This window comes from Canis lupus, chromosome 3 (assembly GCF_011100685.1).
Source record: "Canis lupus familiaris isolate Mischka breed German Shepherd chromosome 3, alternate assembly UU_Cfam_GSD_1.0, whole genome shotgun sequence".
Lineage (NCBI taxonomy): Eukaryota > Metazoa > Chordata > Mammalia > Carnivora > Canidae > Canis > Canis lupus.
The window spans coordinates 32,265,012-32,290,031 of NC_049224.1; the positions used below are offsets into that span (position 1 = coordinate 32,265,012).

Below are 25,020 nucleotides of genomic sequence, written 5' to 3' on the forward strand. Positions count from 1 at the left end.
TGTGGAAGGGACGGGGTGACATTGTGGCTGGGGCTCCCGTGCCGGTTCATGCGAGGGCCTCGCCCACACAGTGCAGGCGCCCGGCGAGTCCCGGTGCCCCACCTGTGCTGGCCCTAGTCTGCTGCCTCCTCCCCGCGTCCCTCGCCGTCTCTCTCTCTCTCTCTTCCTTTCTTCTCTCCTCCCCTCCCCCACCGTCTCTCTTCTCTCATCCTTCCCTTCTTTCTGCCGCACTAAACCTTCGGAAGGCTCTTTGTACCACTCTGAGAAGCTTCAGGTCTTCCAACATGTATGGTTTACCTGCAGGACTGACAGCTGGGAGGAACCTGGAGGAAAGATGCCCTCTGATTCTTTCTGTTTGGCTGCCCAGACTCGACTCGATTCCAAATGGTTGAAAACAGACATTCAGGTAGGGTTTGACATGCTTTTTTCTTGGTGTGTTCCTGCCTCCATATTTAAATTTCTGGTTAAGGCTTTTTATGGGATAAGTAACAGGATGCGGATCGGATCTCGCATATTAGAGAAGCAGGTTTGTTTCCTATAATTTAAAACGAACCATTATCATATCAGTTTTTATATAGATTGTGTGTGCCTGCATTTTAATTGCACTTATGTGTAAGTGCAAGTAACTTGAGATCTGGTTATGGAAACATTTGTTCTATTAAGAGGTCTGTATTATTCTTAACCATTTCTTGTTGACTGTTTAGTGATAGTTTTGAGAGGTTTAGTTATTTATGAGGGGAAGAAGTAACATGTGGTAATTATGTCCTGCAGAAACGGCCTCATTTATGGGACCCTATATTTGCGTTTCTAGGGAGACAAGAGTTCAGTTGAGCTGTATTTTAATTTTTTTTTAAGATTTTTAAAATTTATCTATTCATGAGAGACACAGAGACACAGGCAGAGGGAGAAGCAGGCTCCATGCAGGGAGCCGGATGTGGGACTCGATCCCTAGACCGTGGGATCACGCCGGAGCCAAAGGCAGACGCTCAACCACTGAGCCACCTGGGACTCCGAGCTGTATTTTTAGTATTTGGAAGTGGTCTTGTTAAGAGGAGTGTTCAGGTGTTTTCACATAAAGAATGTGTTGTCCTTAGACTTTCTAACGTTTTGATTTAATAATGTAATTGTAAGCTTGTTCAGAAATTTATCAATTAAACAATAGCAGTAATGTTTCTTTAGACTTTATTTTTTTTATTTTTTTACCCCAAGTTAGTTTCCTTTGCAAATGATTTGGAAAAACTACTTTCGTAACTCTGTATTAACAGCAAAAAGAAGGGTCTGAAATATTTTGTACTGTAAATTGCTTCTTCTCTTTCCTGAGATTAACCCATTTTAAGTATTTCTCAAGTAATCTCTACTTTTTTCAGTATAATCTTACATAGTGCATAACGGTTTATCAAGAGTCGTATATTCTGTAAGCACTTGGTCGTAGATACTTGCAGTGAAGTATTATCACCCCTCTTTTTCTTTCTTCTTCTTCTTTTTTTTTTTTTTTTTTAAGTGTTGAGTCTCAGTAGGTGTGAGAGCCAAGTGCTTAGAGCTATGTTTTGGATTTTGGATTGTTATTAATGGGGTAATGTTAGATTAAAGCGCAAAGGTTTGGGTCAAGAATTGGCATAGTAGTTACTCATTTGGTTTGTTGTTGTTTAAACATTGCCTTTTATTTAGCAATTACCTTTTGTTTTCCTTTGTCTTTTTTTAAAGTGGGGGTAGGGAGATTTGAGATGAGTAATTTCTTATTTCGGAAATTTTGAGATTCAAGCAAACTGATTTTAAAGCTTGTTTTTTGTTTTTTGTTTTTTTTTTATATTAGTGTTTGTGTATTTTGCAGAACTTGAAGTAAAGAATTTTATCTCATAAAGTTTTTCTTTTCTTTTTAATAATTGAATAACTGCTTAATATGAGTTTTAGCCTGTGATCTAAAACCAATTTAATGCTGAGTTGAGTTCCTTGATGAGTCAGGCAGATATAAATAAAAAGAAACACTACTTATGCCTTAGAGTGCTTACCGTTTCACTTTTGATATATTTAGTGTAATATACAGTGGCCCTTTTTGGACATTTCAGATATTAGTCAAAAGTCATCCAAGCTCGTTCTAGGAATATGTGAAGAGACCTAGGTTTTGGAGAGTGCACCAGAGGGAAAATGTGTTGTGGCTTTTGAAGCTACTTAATATGAAAAAAATGATTGCTGATGTTGGTTTTATATAATTTCTCCAGCATTGCTTGTTAAATATGAAGAACAAATGTTGTTTTAGCGTAAGAAATCCTTCCTGCAGACACACATTGCAGATGCAAGCCTTATACTACAGGTTTTACTCTTACCCAATTGGGGATGTCTCTCCCAACTGGAACGGGAAGTGTCCCATTCCTTAGGTAGGGCTTATGTTTGTGAACAGAATTGACACCTGCTTAATTTATATTATGTGGGTAGAAACATGTTTCTTAACCTTGGATTTAGCAGATCAATTTTCTATGGCTATTTTTGCTTGAAATGCCCGTGAAGGTTTTGGTGACTTTAGAAAGGAAATATTTTTGGAGGCTGTGAAAACATGTGTTTATTACACATGTGTATATTATAAAGAACACAGACGCTGATCGTAGACTTTCTTGTTTGTAGATGTTTAAATGTGTCAAGCCTAAGATGTTGGAACAAGCTGCCTCTAGTGGAGTGCCAGTTATATGGCAGGCGTATATCTGTTTTTTTTTTTTTTAATTAAAAAAAATTTTTTTTAAAAATTTATTTATGATAGAGAGAGAGAGAGAGAGAGAGAGGCAGAGACACAGGCAGAGGGAGAAGCAGGCTCCATGCACCGGGAGCCCGATGTGGGATTCGATCCCGGGTCTCCAGGATCACGCCCTGGGCCAAAGGCAGGCGCCAAACCGCTGCGCCACCCAGGGATCCCCCGTATATCTGTTTTTTACATATATAATGCTTTTTACTTTTTCAACACTCTTTTCAGATTGTTGTGTGGAGTACGTTGAATTGCCATTTCCTTTGCAACTGTCTTGAAGAGGCTATAAAAGGCAGAGCTAACATAATAACTGCTGTTACCATTTTAATATTTAAAGTAAAAGTCCTGTCTGATGTGATTGGTAGTTTCTCAGTGAACCAAAAAGTCTATTAAGCAAAGGAAGTATAAAAAATGGTATATGATACATTAAAAGGTATGGTATATGATACCTTTTTATTCTTAAATTATATATGTACATTTATTTGCTAGTCTTGATGTAGGGCTAAGGGTGTGTCTGAGCACCGGTCCAAGAATGGTGTTATCTTTTTCTTGCATAATCTGTACTCAGATGAATCTCCTAGAGTTTCTATTTTTGGGTTCTTTGAAGAGGAGCATGAAATTAGATATGTATGATGCAATTTTTTAAAAACTTATTTTGAAATAATTTATAGATTCACGGGAAGTTGCAAAGGTCACTGTCACTCTTCATCCAGATTTCCCCAGTGGTTACATCTTATATAACTATAGTACAATATCAAAACCAGGAAATTGACATTGGTACAATGTGTGCATAGTTCTGTGGCAATCCTGTTATCATACCACAGAGATTTCCCTCTGGCCCCTGTATAGTCACACCGTCCTTCTCCCACCATCTTTGACCCCTGGCAATCACTAATCTGTTTTTTTGTCTTTTTAATTTTATCATTTTGAGAATGTCATATGGTACATGACCTTTTGAGACTGGTTTTGTTCCCAGTGTAAGACCCTTGAGGTGCATCAAAGTTGTCGAGTACATTAATAATTAAACTCGAATTGTTTGTCTCTTCTAATCATTAATTTGAAATGAGTCAAGATAAAAGTTAAATTTTAAAATTGAACTTAAAATTATTAAGTGTATATATTGTTACTTTATGCTTAGAAATATCAGTAGATTAAAGAACATAAACGTGATCATCTTGGTAAATTCTATTTTCAGGTTTTCCAGTTGACAGATGAGATGTAGAAATAAAATAATTTTATAAATATAGGTAACTTAATATTCATAATGACATCTTCTGATTACTTTCTTATCTGTAGAATAGGTAGCATAGCTCACTTTTTTATTCATGATTTTGGTTATTTGTATTTTTTCTAGATTTGAATTAATCTTGTCAGGGCTTTATATGTTCTGTTAGTCTTTTTAAAAAAACTAACTTTTGGTTCTTAGAAAAGACTCATAATATTTATAAGGGAAAGTTAATGAGGTTACCATCAGATTTGACCACAAGACTTTTTTGCAGAAGAAGATTCAGTAACATATTTATGGCTCCCAGGAAAAAAAAAATGTGAGTAGGTTATGTTCTAAGAAAGCTGACTTTTTAGGTAAAAAGGACACAACTCTATCAATGAACAGATACTGTTCCCATGAGCTCTTCCTAAGGAAGTGGGTAGAGGAGGATTTTTAGATGATTGAAAGACTATAGATTGACATGAAGACTGATGGTGGCATTGCACCTATAGTTATGAGTGGAACAGAGTAAATGAGTTTTAAACAGGAGAGAACATATTATATAATAGCTATATGATTAGGTATGGTACATTATAGTATAAATGTTCTGCAATATCTAATCTATTAGTGCTTTTGAAGTTTTCACTTTAGGTATTGTATTTTTCATCTCTGAGTGTTCCATTTGGGTTCTTTTCATATCTGTCATTTCATGTGTCATCGGATTCATTTTTTCCTATTTGTGAGCATCTGGACGTTGTCTATAATAGAGCCTTGAACGTTCTTGTCTCGTAATTCCATCATCTCTGTCACGTCTGGATTTATTTCTGTTGATTGGTTCTGTCATTTCCATTGATTGATTGCTCTGGTTGTGGAGTGTTTTCGCATGCCAGATGCCAGGTAATTTTTCATTCAATAATGCTGGATGTTGTAAATATTACGTTGTTCTGTGCTGGATTTTATTTCTTTAAAGAGCATTAGTTTTGACTGGCATTCATCTAAGTTTAAACTTTTTCAAACCTTGATCCTCAGGTTTGCTTGGCTGATCTAGTACAACCTCTAGTCATGTGCTCATTTATCTGCCTTATTAAGGCAGTCTCTTCCTTAGGGATCTTCCTAAATGTTTGGTGTGCTGCGAGGTCCTTTTCATTCTGGTTGGTGGAAACCCAGGCTTTTCTGTGACTGGGAATCCTGGGGGTTCTGCCTTCTACTTTCTAGTGCTTCTTTCCCCAGCCTTGGTGGTTTTCTCAACCCATGCAGAAATCAGTATTCAGTCCAAGACTCAAGGGTCCCCTTGTTCCATCTCTAAAGTTCATTCTTTTTCTGCAGATCCCCCTTCACTTGTATTCTTGTCATCTTAACCTTCTTATAGCTCATCTGTCTCCTCAACTCAGCAGAAACTTGGTCTTACAAGATCCTTTGAGGCTCTGGGTGATGATTTCCTCCTCTGGAGAGGATCTACCTACTAATCAAGCAGCAATAGCAGTCCCAGGTCACTGCAGAGCAGTTGGGGGCTGCGATTTTTTCAAAACTGGGCTTCTTTCCTAGGAAGGCCATCTGCTTCCACCTTATCCCTGCTTCTGGTGTGGCCCTTCGAAGTTTCACTCAAAGCATGGTGTGTCTACCAGGCTTTCCCCCATGAGGACCCTGGCTCCAGCAGCTCTGCTCAGCTATTGGTCTTAGCCCTGCCCACAGAATGGTAGATGCCTCTCAGAGGATCACCCTTAGGTTCTTTTGGCTATACTTCCCTCTTGGGGCTCAGACTTGCTGCCTGATGTCTTAAAACACAGGTACTTTATGTTTCTGGCTGGCTTCCCCAGTTGCTCTAGAAACCTGTGTTTAAAATTTTTTTGGAGTTGGTATGTTGTCCTGTGTTTAGCAGTTGCTTAGTAAGTGTTTTTCTGCAAGGCTACGAAAAAAAAAGCCAGATACCTTTATTTGAGTGTCTGCAAGTACTTGAACATAAGATTACATTTCGGGCATATCTTAAAGATAAGTAAAATAAACATTTTCTAACTATAAGTTAATAAAAATGTCATTTAACCATTTGGCATACTGTTTTAGATTATATTCCATAATTTTTTTTTAAAGATTTATTTATTTATTTATTTATTCATGATAGAGAGAGAGAGAGAGAGAGAGAGGCAGAGACACAGGCAGAGGGAGAAGCAGGCTCCATGCCGGGAGCCCGACGCGGGACTCGATCCCGGGACTCCAGGATCGCACCCTGGGCCAAAGGCAGGCACCAAACCGCTGAGCCACCCAGGGATCCCTATATTCCATAATTATATAATTCTGAAATAGCTTTTTTTTTTTTTTTTTTTTTAAAGATTTTATGTTTTTATTCATGACAGAGAGAGAGAGAGAGAGTCAGGGACACAGGCAGAGGGAGAAGCAGGCCCCATTCAGGGAGCCCGACGTGGGACTCGATCCCGGGTCTCCAGGATCATACCCCGGGCTGAAGGTGGTGCCAAACCGCTGGGCCACCGGGGCTGCCCTCATTTTATTTTTTAAAAAGATTTTATTTTTAAGTAATCTCTATTCCACATGGGGCTTGAATTTACACCCTGAGATCAAGAGTCATATGCTCTACTGACTGAGCCAGCCAGGCACCTCCTGAAGTAGTCATTTTAATAGATATTTTAAGGGTTGGCTTGCCCAATCCGGTTTGGTGTTCAAGTATCAGTAGCACCAATGTGGGGGATTCAGGGGCTCTCCCAGGCCCTTTCCCTGCCTGTTGTGGTGTTGGTGAGAAGAGAACAAGCTTGGGAGTTAGGCCTTTTCCCAAATTCTACTTCTCATAGCCTCAGAGTTGTGTGATCCTGGTCAAATAATTGAGCCTCAGAGTTTCAGTTTACTGTCCCTCAGAACTAGACCTGTTAATACCCCTCTTAACTGTCTGCTTTTCAGGGTGAAAATAACTTTAGCTGCTATGTCATTGTAGGGATAAAAACTAAGACTGTGAGAGCAAATTGGAAAAGGAATGTAAGACCAAGCAAACTAATGAGAAGTATTTGGATTCTGTACTAAAACAGTCAAAGAAAATTTAAATCCTGTCATCTGTATCATCACCCTTTGGTTACTTTTTTATGTAAGTTAGCTGTTAAGGAAGACAAGCTAATAATAGGTAGTTGTACAGATAGTCTTAAATTGACAAGTTGGTGATTTTTATTTCCTGTACAGGCTGTTCTTACAATGCTGTGATTGTTTTCAATTTCCTGGCTTTTTCTTTGGGATTCTGTGCTTTCCTTCCAGTGCCCTGGAATTCTTTCCTGTAGGTTCACCTCTTTCATGCCCTCTCTTTCATGCCTTTCTCCAGAGAGGGTTGCTTTGTTGCCTTAGTTCCTCCTTCCTTGAATCCTTTAAGATGCCCGGACCATTGTGCTTTAAATGGTGGTCACTCAGGTCCATGGCTCATTTACATCCTTATGTCCTCAGTTCATATGAGGCTTCTATAGTATGTGTCCCTCCAGATACCCAGTCTACACTTTCCACACAGGAGTTCGCCTACTTTTCTTCCTCTAGACATGGTAGTAACATTTCTTGTTTCCACATAAACTGGGTTTCTCCCTTGGCTTATTCTTAAAGTACTTCATGTTTGTTTTTCATTTTTGTAGCTCTAAACACCAGTGTAACTCAACATGGACTGTATCCAAAAACTGATACAGTCACCTTGTGGGTAATCCCAATGTGCAGGTGGGGTGGAGAATGTTGGTTACACTCTCCTTGGGTGTTTGGCATTTTCTCCAAGTTGTGCTCTCTATCCCATTTGCTGATGACTCACAGATTTGAATTTCTAGTCCTGACACTCTGTTAAGATCTGGATTTGTATTTGCAGTGTGTGTGTGTGCGCGCGCACATGCATGCGCCTATGCATATGACTGTACACATGTGTACTTGGGGGGAGGATTACCATGTTCATGTTAATAGTTAGTGAAAATCTCAGTGGTTAATACTAAATAGTTCTTTCTCATCTGAATCTATTCTTTTCCCTACCTCCTTTTCATTTTTCACATCTACTCTGTCTCATTTGATCTGAAGTGTCTTTTAAGTACTTTACTTTCCTTGTCTTCTTTTAGGCTGTCATCCTTTTTTGGGGAGACTCTTGGCAGAAGCCTCCTAAATTATTTTTTGTTTCTAGTTTCTTCCTTTGTCTCCATCCATTGGACTGAGTTATGCCTTAAGTTATGAGCATTTATTCCCTGGACCACCTAAAGATGGTGTGTAACTGCCAGAGTACAGTACACTTGAGGCTGTTTAGTCTGGCTCCCGTTTGCCTCCCAGCCTTAAGTGGTTGTGTGGGAGCTGGACTGAACTGCAGCAGTATTAGCCCTCTTTTTACCTGAATGAGCAGATGAGCCAAGCCTTTCCATTCCCTCATTAAAACATCAGAGATGCTGAATGTTTGTGGCTCACTCTTACTTTTCCCCCTGCCAGGTGATACTTTTATCAAAAGTCATGTTTTAGTTTTAAGTATGTTTATGGCAGTTACCTTGTTAGGCGAACAAATAAGAGTGCTGAAAGAAAGCTGTTGCTTCTATGAAAACTAAGTTGGATGCTGATTGGTTCTGTTGCTATGTTATAAATTACCACAAATTTAGCAACTTAAAACAACTCATGTTTATTCTTCCAGTTTCTGTGGGATCAGAAGTTTGGACAAGGCTTAGCTGGGTCCTCTGCCTTGAGTCTAGCAGGCTCTATGCAGTCAGGGTGTCAGCCATGCTGTGTGCTCTCACCTGGGGTCTCATTGGGGTCCTCTTTGGCAGAATTTAGTTCCTTGCAGTTGGAGACCTGAGTCATGGTCTCCTAGATGCTGCCCCTCTGCATATGTAGTTCATGGCATCTCACCTTTTTTTGACTGTAGAGAATGTCTCTTCTGGATGGCTCCATTTTCTTAAGAGCTTTCACCCGATTAAGTAGGGCCCCAGAATTATCTTCCTTTTGATAACTAGAAATCAACATGTGTGGGGCTATAATTATATATAAGAAGTTCGTTGACCTTTGCTGTAGGTAGAAGTAAAACCTGGTCACAGGTGTGATGTCCCATCTTATTCATAGGGCCCACTCACACTCAAAGGGCATTCCACAGGGTATGTGTGCACCAGAGGATTAGGATCTTGAGGACTGTCTTAGAGTTTTGTTTACTATGCATGCTTTGGATAAAATTGAGATGCTAAAAAAATTACTTGTACAGGTTAGGTAAAAGAAAACTATAAAGGATTAGGGAAAATATATTGAAAGTCTATAGAGTTCTATACTGAGATTGCTCACAGAGTACTGCTTAATTCTTGGTACTTTTAAAGAAATGGAGGGGCGCCTGGGTGGCTCAGTCAGTTAAGAATCTGCCTTCAGCCCCCGTCATGATTTTAGGGTCCTGGGATTGAGCTCTGCTTCGGGCTTCCTGCTCAGCAGGGAGTCTGCTTCTTCCTCTCCCTGCACCCACCCCCCCCCCTCCCGCCCCCCCTTCCCCCGCTTGTGCTCTTTTCCTCTCTCAGATAAATAAATACATACAATCTTTGAAGAAAAATAAAGAAATGGAGACTTGGAAATAGTAGATGCTTCCTAAAGGTGGTGCATGCTGGAATGATGACAAGGAATGAGTTAGTGGACTTGTAAACAAAGAAAAAGTGCTGGCCTTTCATTAAAAGATGGCCAAAGAGATGTGCCTTTTTTAGTGTAAGGTGTATTGTGTTTATGATAAGAGGGCTTCTGTTGTACCTGCAGTTTTCAGAATGGAGGCCTTCTCTGGGTGTCCACCAGGCCCCTGCCCCTTGTTGGCTGCTTGCTCTGAGAAGCCTGTTCTGACTCCTGAATACCGACAAGTGAGAGCATTTTTGCTTTTTGTTTTTTATCTTTGAATATCATTGTGGACTTGTGTTTTTATTTATTTTTGCAGTCCACTGCAGTTTTGTATTTTGATGCTCAGAATTGTTTTAAATTTAGCCAGTAGGGTCGCCATAAGGCTTTAAACTTTTTTGGTTCCAACACAAAATATTCCAGGCTCATCTTGTTTACCCTGACCCTTGAATCAGCCTTTTCCCCCAAGAGCCCAGGTTTTGTTCACTGGGAAGTAAGACTTGAAAACTGGTATCTGGGTGCTGAGGGTACTCATTGCTTTCAAAGTGTTATTCATTCTAGATTCTTTCCAAAGACAAGCAGATATATTCAAATATAAACTCATATTAAGAATTCGAATTTACTTTATTCTTAAAAATGTCCTTGATTTTTAAATCTCTTTTACACCTAAAAACCTTTTTTTCTAGTAACACTAACCTAACTGTTGTAAATACTTTTATTTTATGAACATTGCTGTATCATGCCATATATATGAGATAGTTTTAAGACTTTTTTTTAAAGATTTTATTTATTTATTCATGAGAGAGACACACACAGAGAGAGAGGCAGAGATACAATACAATACAGGCAGAGGGAGAAGCAGGCTCCATGCAGGGAGCCTAATGTGGGACTCGATCCCAGGACTGCAGGATCACACCCTGGGCCATAGGCAGGCGCTAAACCGCTAAGCCACCCAGGGATACCCCTAGTTTTAAGATTTTAATGTTAATACTACAATTATCAATAAGACCAATGAGTAAAGTTTAAGATTTTTTTTTCCCCATAAAGTATATTTGACTAAAGATGTGTAATTGAAAGGCTCCTGAAATACTTTTCTTTGTGATAAACATAAGTTAATTTGCTTGTTACCAGTTGTAGATTTTGCTTTTTTATGATTTAATTTTAATTTTTGAAGATGAAAATCATTTATATGTTTCAGAAGTAAAAATATAGTTTACTCAAAATCTTGCTTTCATAAATCTCTACTGCTGTGTAGCCCTGTCACAGTTGTCTTATCATTAGTAATCATTATTTGTTTCTGGTTTATCTTTCTAGAGCACATATGTGTGTCTTTTTTCTCGTATCTTATGTAGAAGTTAGCATCATTTATATACTATTATGCGCTGTGCCTTTTTCATTTAACTGTATTTTTTGGGATGATTTTCATTAAATGATGATTGAATATATGAAAAGAAATGAGATTTTTTAAAAAATCATAATCATTCTTTAAGAATTGCATTGTATGATCATTCTGTAAGTTTATGTTATTTATCATTACTAGCTTGCATTCACAAGAGATGGGCTCTGTGGCTTGTGGAATGAAATGGTTAAAGATGGAGAAATTATATATATGGGGACAGAATTAAACCAGAATGGAGAGCTTCCTCCTAGAAAAGGTAAGGACCTTTTACTAGTAGTTCTCATTTTGTAAAGATCTTTATAAGTTGTATTTTATAGAAATTTTAATGTGCAATAGGAATAGGAGTGTCTAAATATAACTCTTGAAATTTTGTTTTCACTGGAGATTGTTGTCTGCATTACAGTAAACATTATGAACTACCTGGATTTCATTGCTCTTTGTAAATGAAGGTCTTTTCATTGCAAAGCTACCTTGCTGTGGTGTCCTTCCCAGTTAATATTTCTTTTTAAGTTTTGTAATATATCTTGCTTTGGCTAACTGTAAATAATGATTATTATAAGATTGAGTGGAAACGATGATTTCTGAAATTTTTCCTGGCTCTCCTGTGGCAACATATAAAACACTTTTTGGAAGTCTTTCACCCATGGATTAGACTTGGCCCCTTATTTGATTTAATCTTGTATTTTTCATAGGGAAATACCAGCAAATACTCGTTTAGGCCTATTGTTACGAAAAGTCAACAAGACTATCATTCAGTTGTTCTTGACTTTGGCCATGAGTCAGAAACTGTTGAGGCTTTAAAAAGAAATGGATGTCTGTACCCCACCAGACCTGTAGAATCTGAAAGTCCCCTCTTGAGATCTGCCAAAATTTGTTAGTCCCACTATTTGAAAGTCATGAAGGTGGATAAAAATAGTACTTTAAAAGTAGTTATTTTTCTCTTTGTAGAATGAATTGAGATAGTGTCCATTTGAAAATACACTGGAAAACATTAGTATATTTTTTTGGGTATAGCATGTAATAGTTTTTTTTTTTCCCTGATAATTTCATTGTTAAAATTTCCATACACCCAGAACAACTGAACTATCTACATAGTGAGCAGCTGCAAACCCGCCCCACAGATCCTATCATAAGTGTTTTTTTTTTTTTTTTTTTTGCTTGTTTATTTCAGGGATCCCTGGATCTCCATTCTTCTGTCCATTGGTGCATCTTACCCCAGCTCCCCTAGATACTTCATGCATATTATTTGATTGAGTTCAGTTTAGTTTTTTGTCTTTAAGTAAACTGTATGCATAGTGAAATGCATATATTTTAAATTTAACTGTTGCATGAGTTTTGACAAATGTAACTTTGTAACCTAAATATTATATCTCACTCAGAAAGTTCCCTTGGCTGCCTTCCTGGCCCATCCTTGACTCCACTTTGCAGAGTCAACCACTGGTCTGATCTTTCTTTACTGTTGATTAGTTTTGCCTGTTCTAGGATTCATGTAAATGGAATCATGTAGTAGTGTTTTCCTTTGTGTCTGGCTTTTTTCACTCAGTGATGTTTTAGTAGTATCAGTGGTTCATTATGTATGTTTAAAAAGTTTTCCAAGGACACCCGTGGCTCAGTGGTTGAGTGTTTGCCTTCAGCTCAGAGCATGATCCTGGAGTCCCTTCAGGGAACCTGCTTCTCCTTCTGCCTGTGTGTCTGCCTCTCTCTCTCTCTCTGTCTCTCATGAACAAATAAATAATATCTTTAAAGAAAAAAAGTAAAAATAAAAAGTTTTCCATCACTTCTTCACAGCCCTCTAGTATTTGTTAATGAATTAAACATTTCCCAAAATGTTTTTCATCAAACACTAGTTGTGAAAGATACTCTGAGAAAAACTATTTACATTTCTTATTATATTTGATGAATATTTTTTTCTTTCTCTTTTGAAAATCATGTGGTTAGAAAGCAAAGCCTAATTTTTTAATATAAGTCCCAACTGAATAGTTTTTGGGGGTCTTGAGTATTCAGTAAGTTTCTATTTTTGGTTTGGCATGTTATGTGCTTTTTATTGTTAGAAAATATTTTTCACAGATAGGTTTATATATACCAAATTCCATTTAGAAGGCTATGTACATTGTATGGTGGTGATATTGTGAGGAATGTACAGATTAGAGTAGTAGTTCCTTAGATACAGTTTTCTTTGCTGCATCTTTAAAGATTACTTTCTTTGGGAAAGGATCAGTTTCTTTCTTCCACAAGCAGCCATCTTAGGAGGAGTTTTTATTGTTAGTAAAATCCTTTAGTGGTTTATTTCTGGGAAACAGTGACTTCTAATAATTTCTGCTTCACGGGAGCTAAGCTTGCTTTCTTTGGTAATCACATCTAGAATTTACTGGCGCTACTGGATGAGGAAAGAAAGCTGCCTCCCAGGTAGTATGGTTTTGTGTTTATTTTGGGGGGCCTGCCCCTCAAAAAGGACTGGATTATAGTCTTAACATTTTTTTAGGTGAACGCTTCTTATTAGCACCCCATTTAAGGTTTGTATTTATTATTTTGTGCGAAAGTACGGGAGAGAATATAAAATATAAAAAAAGAAAAGTTAAAGAGGCTACTAAAGTCACGCTAAGCTTATTTTAGTCTAGGGCTGGCCTTGCATGAAGAATTTAAGCATGAGCTGGTCATTTATTATAAACCTTTTCAGTCTATGCAGATAGTAGAACTAATATTACCCAGTGCTTTGTGTAGCTGTTACATCTTTTCTTGAAGATATTTTCTCATTATTTCCTTTAATCCTCACTCTACCAAGAAACAGAAGCCACAGTTTGCACAAATAACAGAGGTATAGCTGGAAATTGAAGCCAGGCCTCTTGAGGAATTTTCACTGCTAATTTCTATTATACTACAAATGTAACTTATTGACATCAGGATCAACTTTTTGTGGTTCCATGGGGATTATGACTTCATATTGTAAATAAGTGTGGTAATTGTTTTGAGGTTTTTGTATGTGTGGTATGTGTGTGGAGTCTAGTCAGGACTCTGTTTTATTTAAAAAATTTTTTTAAAATATTTTATTTATCTGTCTTAAAAAAAAAAGAGAGAGAGGCAGAGACGTAGGCAGAGAGAGAAGCAGGCTCCCTACAGGGAGCCCTACGCGGGACTGGATTCCAGGTCCCCAGGATTACATCCTGGGCCAAAGGCAGATGCTTCAACCACTGAGCCACCCAGGCGCCCAGGACTCTATGTGTTTTAATTTTAAGAGTTCAGAGATAAGTTTTTTTTGAACATGAATGTTTCCATTATATCCTGTGCAGATGGGCAGCATTCCTGCCAGTTTTATAGCTTTTCTTTTTTATAGCATTAAATGTGGACTTTCTCCCACAACAACTCATGATTATTTGGGCAAAAATTCATGTATGTAACAGAGGACAAAGACCCTGTGATGTTACCCACATGTGGGGTTGGGAGCATTTTGGGTGTGGAGTGTTAGTTGAAATTTGAGCAACAGTTATGGAGATTTGGTCTGGGCTCCAGCGATGGTGGTTTTTGGGGTCATATAAGAGAAGAGGTGACTGACCTCTAGGTGGAGGACTGTGAAAAGCAGAACTGGCTGTAGGTGTGCAGTGATAACAGAGAACAGTGAGCAGTGAGCAGGAAGCAGCAGAAATGGGTTGTGCAAGACTGGAGTGAAATGTACTTTTTTTTTTTTCCAAAAAATTTTTAAAAAATTCCATTTATTTATTCATGAGACACACACACACATACACACACACACACACACACACACACACACAGAGGTAGAGACACAGGCAGAGGGAGAAGCAGGCTCCATGCAGGGAGCCCGATGTGGGACTCGATCCCGGATCTCCAGGACCATGACCTGGGCTGAAGGCGGCGCTAAACCGCTGAGCCACCTGGGCTGCCTGAAGTGTACTCTTTTACGTGCCCTATTGCATCTAAATTTTGGGAAGTATGTCTGAGGATGCAGTGGACACACTCTCCAGATAATATACCCTGTTCCCAGGATACCCTAGGATAAGAATACACTGAAAAGCCACTTCAAAGAGGGCCATGAATGTTAGGAAAATTAATCAAGACTCTGTCCTCCTGCAGCAGGAACTCAAAGAATTAGATCCTGATTCCTTAGCTGAGGGTTCTCAACCTTTGTTGCTCTTTAAAATCACCTGGAGGGCTTGGTTAGACACCTATGGGTGACCCTACTTCTTGAGTCTCTGATTCCTTAGAGTTGTGATGAGGCCTGGGAATTTACATTTCTAAAACATTTCCAAGTCCTGCTGATGACGCTTGCTTTTCAAAGACTGTCTCATGTTTGAATAGGCACAGTCTGTTGCATTGGGAGTTAGAGACATAGAGGAATGGAAAAAAAGCCTCCTCATGAGTGGCTTAGGAAATAATATTAAAAAAAAAAACCCAACCATATTCCAAAGCAAATGACCATAATTAGATTTCCCTCATAAATTTATTCTGTCCTCCATAATTAATTCTTGTTTTGGATCTTGAGTCCTTGCTGGAAGGCTTAACTCACTTCTGGGAGACAGCCTGATGTCTACTGGAAGGGGTGATGTCAGCTTCTGCTGGAGTCTGTTCCTTACAGGACTGGCAATTCCACTGAGGCTCTGTGTTTGTTCGTGTTTGTTCATGTTTGTTGAAGACCCATTTTTGGCCTTCAACTTTAGAAGGAAACAGATAAGACATAAAGCTTTGGTTAATTAGTTATACTTAGTATCAGAATGGACAGGACTAAAATTCTTGGCAGAGTGGGCTTCATAGCTGTGCATGAGGATTTGGTTATTGTCCACCCTGGGGGTTAACTCACAAGGGCAGGGAGGCATAGAGTATCTCTTGGGACCTCTTACCATCCTGGAAACTGCAGAGTGTTTGTTTACATAACATTTTACATGTATGAGATTAATCTAGGCACCTTAATTTTCTCTTTCTGATTTGCTAGCTCTTCCCATATTATGGACCTGGAGCATAGGGAAACTTTAATGAAATAAGGAACATCCCAGCTCTGCATAATTTTATGTTCAGCCTTCCTCCTGCTTGTGAGCATTTCATCATGAATTCTGTTATGTGGGAGCCCAGGTTTATTATTCTGGTGATTGGAAAGTGCCAAAGACCATTCGGATGTAAAAACACCATGGTGATTTTTTAGTTCGGAATTTAGGGTCTGATCCTGGGAAGAAGGTATCAAACAGCCTCCAGAGTAGGCTGACCTGGGCTTGAGAGAGAGTAGCTGTTCTGTGACTTTTCCAGGCTGGCATGGAAAAATGGTTACAGAGAGGAAGCCCAGTCTGGTAGTAAAGGGCTTACACTTTGTTTTTTTTGATCAACTTTGTGAAATCCGACACATTTTTGAAGGTTTGTAAACCAAGGCAGATAAAGTTCACTTTCCCTGGAATCTTGTACATTTTATTCTATCTGCTCACTTGCCCCTTACCATCTTCTTTCATGTTCTGGTGTAACTAGACATTTTTCTTTAAGATAAAAAAATGCTATCTTTTTCCCTTCATAGAAGCATTCATGATTTTGTATATATATTTATATTTCTTTGCCACATTTTTTTTCTGGTTTAATATCAGTCATCCATGTATTACTTAGAACTTTTATCCAAATTAAGTAATTTCTAATTCAGGTAGTCTTTTTTTTTCAGACATCAAATACATGTTTTTCCATACCAGTTCTGTAAATCTCCTACACCAATTGGGTGTCTAGCAATTCAGTTCAATTCTAATAATTATTAGAATTAGTGCGGGACTTGCGAATTTAGGTCTTAGTCCTACAAGACTGCCTTCATTTTAGATGCCAGCTGCAAATGTGATACCCAGACTTCTCACACTTTTGCCTGGGTAACTACAATTTCAGGGGTTCCATGACTCCCTTGTTCAATAATTGTCTAGAACCACTTGCAGAATGCAGAAAAACACTTTACTTATGTTTATTAGGTTAATAAAAAAGATACAACTCAGGAATAGGCAACTGGAAAAGATGCATAGAGCAAGTAATGCAGGAAGGGGCTTGGAGCTTCTTTGTCCTCTTTTGGTGCCTCTACCCTCCCAGTGCATCCGAGTGTCCACAACCTGGAACCTCCTCAGTCTTATAGTTTCAGAGTTTCTGTAATTTAATTTCCAAACTGCTTCCCTTCTTGGAGGTCAGGAGATGGGGCTAGTAGCTCTTACTCTGTAATCACTGGTCCTTTCAGTGACCAGGCTACACTGAGACCATCTAGAGGTCCTTCCCTGAGTCAGCTCATTAGTATAAACTCTGGTAGGCTGGAAAGGGGTTTTTTAAGAATAACAGGAGACATGCCTATCCGTAAATTCTAAGACTTTTAGGAGCTCTGAGACCAAATATATATTTTTATTATACCATACATAAAAAAGTGGGAAGTAGGTGTTAGAGCATTTTAGCAGAGCTCTGGAGTCTGCATTATAAGACCCCATTTTGCATGTCTAATGAGCAAAAAGAACATGCTTATTAAGAGTTGCAAAGTTGAGGGTGCCTGGGTAATTCAGTTGGTTAAGTGGCTGACTCTTGATTTCAACTTAGATCATGATCTCAGGGTTCTGGGAGTGAGCCCTGCATTGGGCTCAGTGCTGGGTGGGGAGTGTGCTTGAGGATTCTCTGTCCCTCTGCTCCATCCCTACTCATGTGCTCTCTATCTTTGCTCTCTCTCAAATAAGTAATTCTTAAAAAAAAAAAAAAAAAATTGCAGAGTTGTTTTTGCTATTGAAGTAGCAATCTGAGAGAAAAGTATATGTGCTTGTATTTATTAACCTGGTGGCTGCTGACTTAGAATTCTCTCTTAGCATTTGTTCAGGGGTTCACAGATTAGCTATTGATTAAGTCAGTTTAATATTGTGATGTGTCTCTAAGTTAATGCAAGACTTGAATATTGTTAAGCTCATATACTACAGAACAATATAATTTTTGTTCTAAAAAAGTTGTCAGAATTTTATAATTCAGTTAGAGTGAGCCTATAATCGTATATTTTCACAATTTTAAGCATGTGGAAGTCATGTCAGATTATCTAATAAGTAAAACTCATGTAGGAAGTTTAGAAAAGTCAGATTAACTAGGCCCTTCTTGAGAAAACAAACCCAGGGTTTATGAAACATGTATGCTCTGTTGTATGCCATTTTGATAGCACATCAGGGAATGGAGTTAGAGCTATTTTTAAGTAGAATTATCCAGTCAGTCTGATTTCTGCAGGAATTCACTTGGATTACGTGATTTTGAATTCTATGTGTAAACATGCTTCTAATTTAGCAGTTTCTAAGTGATTTTTTTTCTAAACAATTTTTTCTTTTCCTTAGCTTTATTGAAATATAATTGATATATTAAAATTGTGTAAGTTTAAATCATCAAATTATAGTGTGATGATTTGAATGCCCACATATATTGTAAAATGTAAAAAATATATTGTATATATTGTATATGTATTTTACATTAAAATGTAAAAAATATATTGTAAAAAGCAACCCAGTAAGGTTGCTTAATACCTTGATCGTTTCACATAATTACTATTTTTTTGTGTGTGATGAAGACATTTACTCTCTTGGCCAGTTTCAAGTATACAAGACTCTACTGTTTTTTTTTTTTTTTTAAGATATTATTTATTTATTCATGAGAGACAGAGAGAGAGGCAGAGACACAGGCAGAGGGAGAAGCAGGTTCCATGCAGGGAGCCTGATGTGGACTTGATCTGGGGTCTCCAAGATCACGCCCTGGACTGAAGGCGGCACTAAACTGCTGAGCCACCCAGGCTGCCCAAACTCTACTGTTAACCATTGTCATGGTATGCATTAGCTTCCCAGAACTAATTCTTATTGTAACTCCAAGTTTGTACCCTTTGACTGACATCTCCCCATTTCTCTCCTGCAGCCCCTGGCTACCACCCATCTCTTCCCAATGAGGTCCCCTTTTCTAGATTCCACATATAAGTGGATCATACAGTGCTTGCCTTTCTGGGACTTACTTCACTTAGCATAATGTTCTAATCATCCATTGTTGTAAATGGCAGGATTTTCTTTTTTACAGCTGAGATAATATTCCATTGTGTGTGTGTATATATGCACACACACATACGTACGTACATACATATATACCACATCTTCTTTATCCATTCATCTGTTGACAGACCTTTAGGTTGTTTCCATTTCTTGGCTATTGTGAATGATGCTGCAATGAAATATGGGGGTACAGATACCTGTTTGAATTAGTGAGTTAATTTACTTCAGATAGATACTCAGGAGTGAGATTTTTAAGTTTTTTGAGGAATTTCCATGCTGTTTTCCTTAGTGGCTGTACCAATTTATATTCCCACCAACAGTGAACAGTGTTTGTATTTCTGAGAGACACATATATTTTTTTCCTCCTTAAGAGGCTGGCTAGTATTTAAAGTATTGGAATTTTCTTTATTTTCTGGGGATTCTTGATTTCCATTTTATTAGATTATATAAGTCCTTTAAATGCATCAGAATAGGAGTGCCACTGGATTTAATAGATTTCATGGTTAATAATTCCTTGCAGAGGTAAGAAAATACACATACACAGTGAAGGGTGCTTTTAGTGATATATGATACCAAGAGTCTATTTGGTTATGTAGGGTTTTCCATGGAATGAGTCTGAAATATTTTTATTTATTTTTTATTTTTTTACTTATTTTAAAAGATTTTATTTATTTATTTATTCATGAGAGACACACAGAGAGAGAGAGGCAGAGACACAGGCAGAGGGGGAAGCAGGCTCCACACAGGAAGCCCGACGTGGGACTTGATCCCAGGTCTCCAGGATCACACCCTGGGCTGAAGGCGGGCACTAAACTACTACCTGAGCTACCCAGGCATCCCGAGTCTGAAATATTTTTAATCATCCAAAGTTCCACCATAGTCTCATTCACCCAAAACAAATCTGGTCAGCATATTGTTGTCTGGCCTTGCAGTTGGCTATGAGGTACACAGACCCTGGGACCTCTAGTGGGGTGATGCTGCCTTTACTTGCCCAGGGCTCTGTGTGAGATATGTGCCCTGTGCACTATCTGGATGGTAAGAAATGCATTTAAACAAGCTTAAGATGCCTCAGTAGTAAGATGTGCTGTTATGTATCACAGGAGAAAATTCATTGCTCATGCATGCATCTGATGTATCCCACTTGGCATGCTGAACTTTGCAAAAGGTACATCTTGGGACTGGTGAAACACACACCTGATTTATGCGGTTGAAGTTGATTATTATTATTATTATTTTTTTATTTATTTATGATAGTCACACAGAGAGAGAGAGAGAGGCAGAGACACAGGCAGAGGGAAAGCAGGCTCCATGCACCGGGAGCCCGACGTGGGACTCGATCCCGGGTCTCCAGGATTGTGCCCTGGGCCAAAAGCAGGTGCTAAACCGCTGCGCCACCCAGGGATCCCTGAAGTTGATTATTAAGTTGATTTATGGTGTACAGAGAATAATACCTGGCACCCAGTCTATGCTACTTAATAGTTTGTGCTTCTTCTAGTGGTGTTTAAGTGCAGGCAGGAGTGTCGATGTCCTCTTTCTTTATGAGTTCTCTTGTCTCTGAATCCCCCGAGCTGAGTACCTAGGATGAATGATGTCCATGTTCCCATGTTAAATAAGTAGCTTGTGAAGGACATGCCTGCCTAAGAGACTGAAACTCCTGTTTTTGATTAGAGGGGGTGTAGCAAGAATGAATTTAAATATTTATTTATTTATTTATTTATTTATTTAATTATTTATGATTTTATATATTTATTCATGAGAGACAGAGAGAGAGAGAGGAAGAGAGAGAAAGAGAGAGAAAGAGAGAGAGGGGCAGAGACACCGGCAGAGGGAGAAGCCAGGCTCCATGCAGGAGCCCTATGTGGGACTTGATCCTGGGACTCCAGGATCACGCCCTAGGCGGATGGCAGACGCTAAACCGCTGAGCCACCCAGGGATCCCCCACATATTTATTTTTAAATTCAGTGTTAGACCTTTTAAACATTTTTATCTTATTAGAAATGTTTCCACTGATGCCCAGAATATAGCATTCAAAAGCTTAGATGGAGTTTTCAGTAAAGAATGAATTCCTTCCCAATCCATTTCTCCAGACACCTGAGCTTTTTTTTTTCCTTCTTAGTGGTATTATTATTAGTTTTAGAATATTTCCAGAGAGGATATATAGACATATAAGTAAATATATGAAACATACACTTCATTATAGGTAAAAATTAAAGTCTTCCAGGATAAGAAGTATACTAGAATTTAGGAGAAATGTACAAACGTATCATAGAGTCTAACCCTCAGTCTTTGGCTTGACTTTAGTTTATCTTTCTTTGGAAACTGTAGATTTACTCTTCCTGAGCCCATCTGCATTGAGTTGAGGAGAGATTAGTGAGTGGGAGAGAAGCACAACCGAGACTGTAGTGACCCTGTGGACTATGGGTGGGCTGCTTGGGGCCATGCATCATCCTGAGCAGTGCTGTGGAATTGTAGCTTCCTTTTTTTGTTTTCCACATCAGCCATTCAAATCCTTTTCCACACCATAGTCTTTGGAACTTCTTTGAAAAGCACTCTCCTTCTGGGAGACGTGGTGAATTGTGCAGCATGTGGATCATTCATTCATTTGCTCATTGATTCACAGACTCATCCAACTCGTTGGGGTCCTCCTCTGTGAGTGAGGGTGCTTGTAGGTGCTAGGGTGTGGTGGTGAATGAGCCAGGTATGGCTCCTACTTCCTGGAGCTTACATTTTAAGTGGGACAACCAGTAGAAAACAAAGTGACAGCAGAAAGAAAACAGATATGAAGAAAACAGAATAGGATGATTCAAGAAGCTTCTAGGGAAGGTCTCTGAGATCAGGTGCCAAGGCCCTGTGCCATAGTCACATCCCCTCACCCTGCTATACCTTGACATTAATGTTTCACACCCTGCCTGTACCTCTGTAATAACCGTGATCTGTGAGGACAGGCTTTTTATTTCACCATGGTACCGTACCTCAGCACAGAGCAGAGTACTGGCACCCAGGGGGGATCCAATAAGTAATTTGTATGTGTTGTGAGTTAGTGTGTACTCTCAGCTTCAGGCCCACTAGAGGTGTACCAGTTCCCCGGAGGAAGATGGGACACTGTGTCATTCAGGTGGATGCTTTAAGCTTTTTTTACTTTACCTATCCTACTGAGTATTTTTCCTTAATTTTATTTCTCTGTCTTTTAAAATCCCATTGATTTGATGGATCATTTTTTTCTCTTTTACTTGATAATTAAATTTTCCTGTCAAATGAACATAGGCATCTTTGTGTTTAATCTGCTAAACCTGTAAATTCTTTGTAAGACTACCATGTTATGTGTATTATGTTACTAATAATGAGCTAGGCCTAGTAGATATTGCACTGTATCTTTATAATGCAATAGGACATCAAGGGAAATTTGAATGGCCACTTCGTTGTGTTCTATTAGAAAGTTTTCATAGCTAAAATCTCTTAAAATTGTACTTCTTAATAAATAGAAAAAACTTTGGTGTCATACAAAAATATATACAATATCCCTTTTTAGCTAATGTTTGATTAATTGGGACCCTTTGTGTAATAGTTCTATATCAACTTTGCTAGGCCATAGCTGGTGCCCAGATCCTTGGTCAAATATTAATCTGGATATTTCTGTGAAGGTGTTTTTTAGATGCAATTCACATTTAAATCCATGGACTTTGAGTAAAGCAGATTACTCTCCCTAATATGCATGGGCTTACTCTAATCAGTTGAAGAGCCTGAATAGAAAAGAGACTGACCTCTTCCAACAAGAAAGAGTTCTGCCTCCAAATGGCCTTTGGATTCAAATTGTAACATAACTGTTTCCTGGGTCTTGAGCCTGCCAGTCTGCCTTGCAGATTTTGGATTTGCACTTCTATAATTGTAGGAGCCAATACCTTAAAATAAATGTCTTCTCCTTCCAACTCTCCCTTTCTGTCCCTCTCCCTACACATTCTTTTGGTTCTCTTTCTGTGGAGAACACTGACTAATGCTTAGTTACACATAGTTTTCTCCTACAATCTATTTTTGAAAAGCATATGATAGTGAACAAGTTTTCTTTTTTTTTTTTTTCTTTTTTTTTTTTTTAGTAAACAAGTTTTCTTAAAGGTAATGATTAAGGTGAAAACAAAATACAAGTGAACCTCCTTGAACATTGAAATGCTGGTCTTCCTGATGGTGGCCCAGGGCTGTTGCAGGTATGCCCCTCCCGTTGTGTCTTGCTACCTGCCCTAGGGAGCCACACTGAAGACGTGCCTCCTACCTCTGGGCTGCTGCTGCCCTGTGCCTGAAACCTTCACACCTTGGCACTCCGTCTGTAGGTCCTACAGATAGTGATTTGAATGGAAATCACTTTGTTGTAAAAACTTCCTCACGGTGACTGGACAGGAATGTCTGAAAGTCCTGAGGTCATCTAGTCCTAGTTCCTTTTCTCAGGGACCAGGTAGCAGAACTCTTCCCCCCTTCAGTCCTCCGGGTATGTTGCTTTGGGTTCTTAGGAAGGTCAACTCCCCCACTTTCCCCATCTCCCCAGTTTTCCATGATTTGTGATTTGTTTGTGCAGTTTGTGTTCTGTTTATTATCTCTCTGTAAACTTTGAACCCTACATCCATAAAAAATACTGAAACTAATGTGATGATGTCTCTGAATTGGTCATGCTAATTTTTCTTTTATTTAATTGTTTTTAATTATTCTTCTCTGTTGTTTTCTTAGCCTCTAGTGACATCATCCTGCCTTTGCTGTTGTGAATGTTCTCATTTATGCTCCTGAGAATAAAACTTGAGGTGTGCTTAGTGATGCTTGTATAAGGGGCTAAATAAATCAGATTTGTTTAAATTTGTGTTTAGTTTCTCTAGTCAAGATAGAGGATTATCTGTTGCAGATGCAAATTTGTTGTCCCCTCACTCTTGATACATTTCCTCATGTCTTAATGGCCCAAGGCCACGTTCTGCTCATCTGTGGTTGCCTATCACTGTGGTTTTGCCATTTTGAGAGCTGTCATATAAATGGAATTATACACTATATAACATTTTATTTAATTTTTACATTTTTTCAAATTTTATTTTTTAAAATTTAAATTCAACTAATTAACGTATAGTGTATTTTTAGTTTCAGAGGTAGAGTGCAGTGATTCATCAGTCTTATATAAGATCCAGGGTTCACTACATCCCCTATCCTTCTTAATGTCCATCACCCAGTTACTCTATCTCCCCACCCCAACCCCCAAACCTTCCCCCGCTCCAGGAACCCTTAGTTTGTTTCCTATGACTAAGAGTCTCTTATAGTTTGTCTCCTCTGATTTTGTTGTCTTTTATTTTTCCTCTCTTCCCCTATGATCCTCTGTTTTATTTCTTAAATTCCACATATGAGTGAAATCATGTTATAATTGTCCTTCTCTGATTCACTTATTTTGCTTACCATAATATTCTCTAGTTCCATCCATGCTGTTGCAAATGGCGAGGTTCATTTTTTGATGGCTGAGTAATATTCCATATATATGTAGATATATATATATACGTATATATATATGTAGATACATATATCCATATATGTATATCACCTATATTCTTTATCCATTCATCTGTGGATGGACATCTGTGCTCTTTCCAGAGTTTTGCTATTGTGAACATTGCTCCTCTAAACATTGAGGTACAGGTGCCCCTTCGATCACTACATTTGTATCTTTGAGGTAAATACCTAGTAGTGCAATTGCTGGATTCATGGGTAGCTCTATTTTCAACTTTTTGAGGATCCTCCATATTATTTTCCAAAGAGGCTGCACCAGTTTGTATTCCCACCAACAGTGGGATACTAGCCCTTTATCTGATAAGACATTTGCAAATATCTTCTCCCATTCTGTAGGTAGTCTTTTGGTTTTGTTGACTGTTTCCTTTACTGTGTAAAAGCTTTTTATCCTGAAGTCACAATAGTTCATTTTGCTTTTGTTTCCCTTGCTTTTGGAGTCATTCTAGCAAGAAGTTGCTGTGGCCAAGGTCATAGAAGTTGCTGCCTATGTTCTCCCCTAGGATTTTGATGAATTTCTGTCTCACATTTAAGTCTTTCATCCATTTCGAGTTTATTTTTGAGTGTGGTGTAAGAC

General features: G+C 38.5%; 1 protein-coding gene across 1 annotated transcript in view; it reads left to right on the forward strand.

Annotated features, from left to right (window-relative positions):
- Positions 1–334: 334 nt before the first annotated feature.
- HERC2 (HECT and RLD domain containing E3 ubiquitin protein ligase 2) overlaps positions 335–25,020 on the forward strand; it is a 242,709-nt gene continuing 218,023 nt past the window's right edge. The window contains 2 exon segments of the mRNA XM_038532568.1: positions 335–406; positions 11,056–11,170. Coding sequence (XP_038388496.1) covers positions 335–406; positions 11,056–11,170 — 187 coding nt within the window.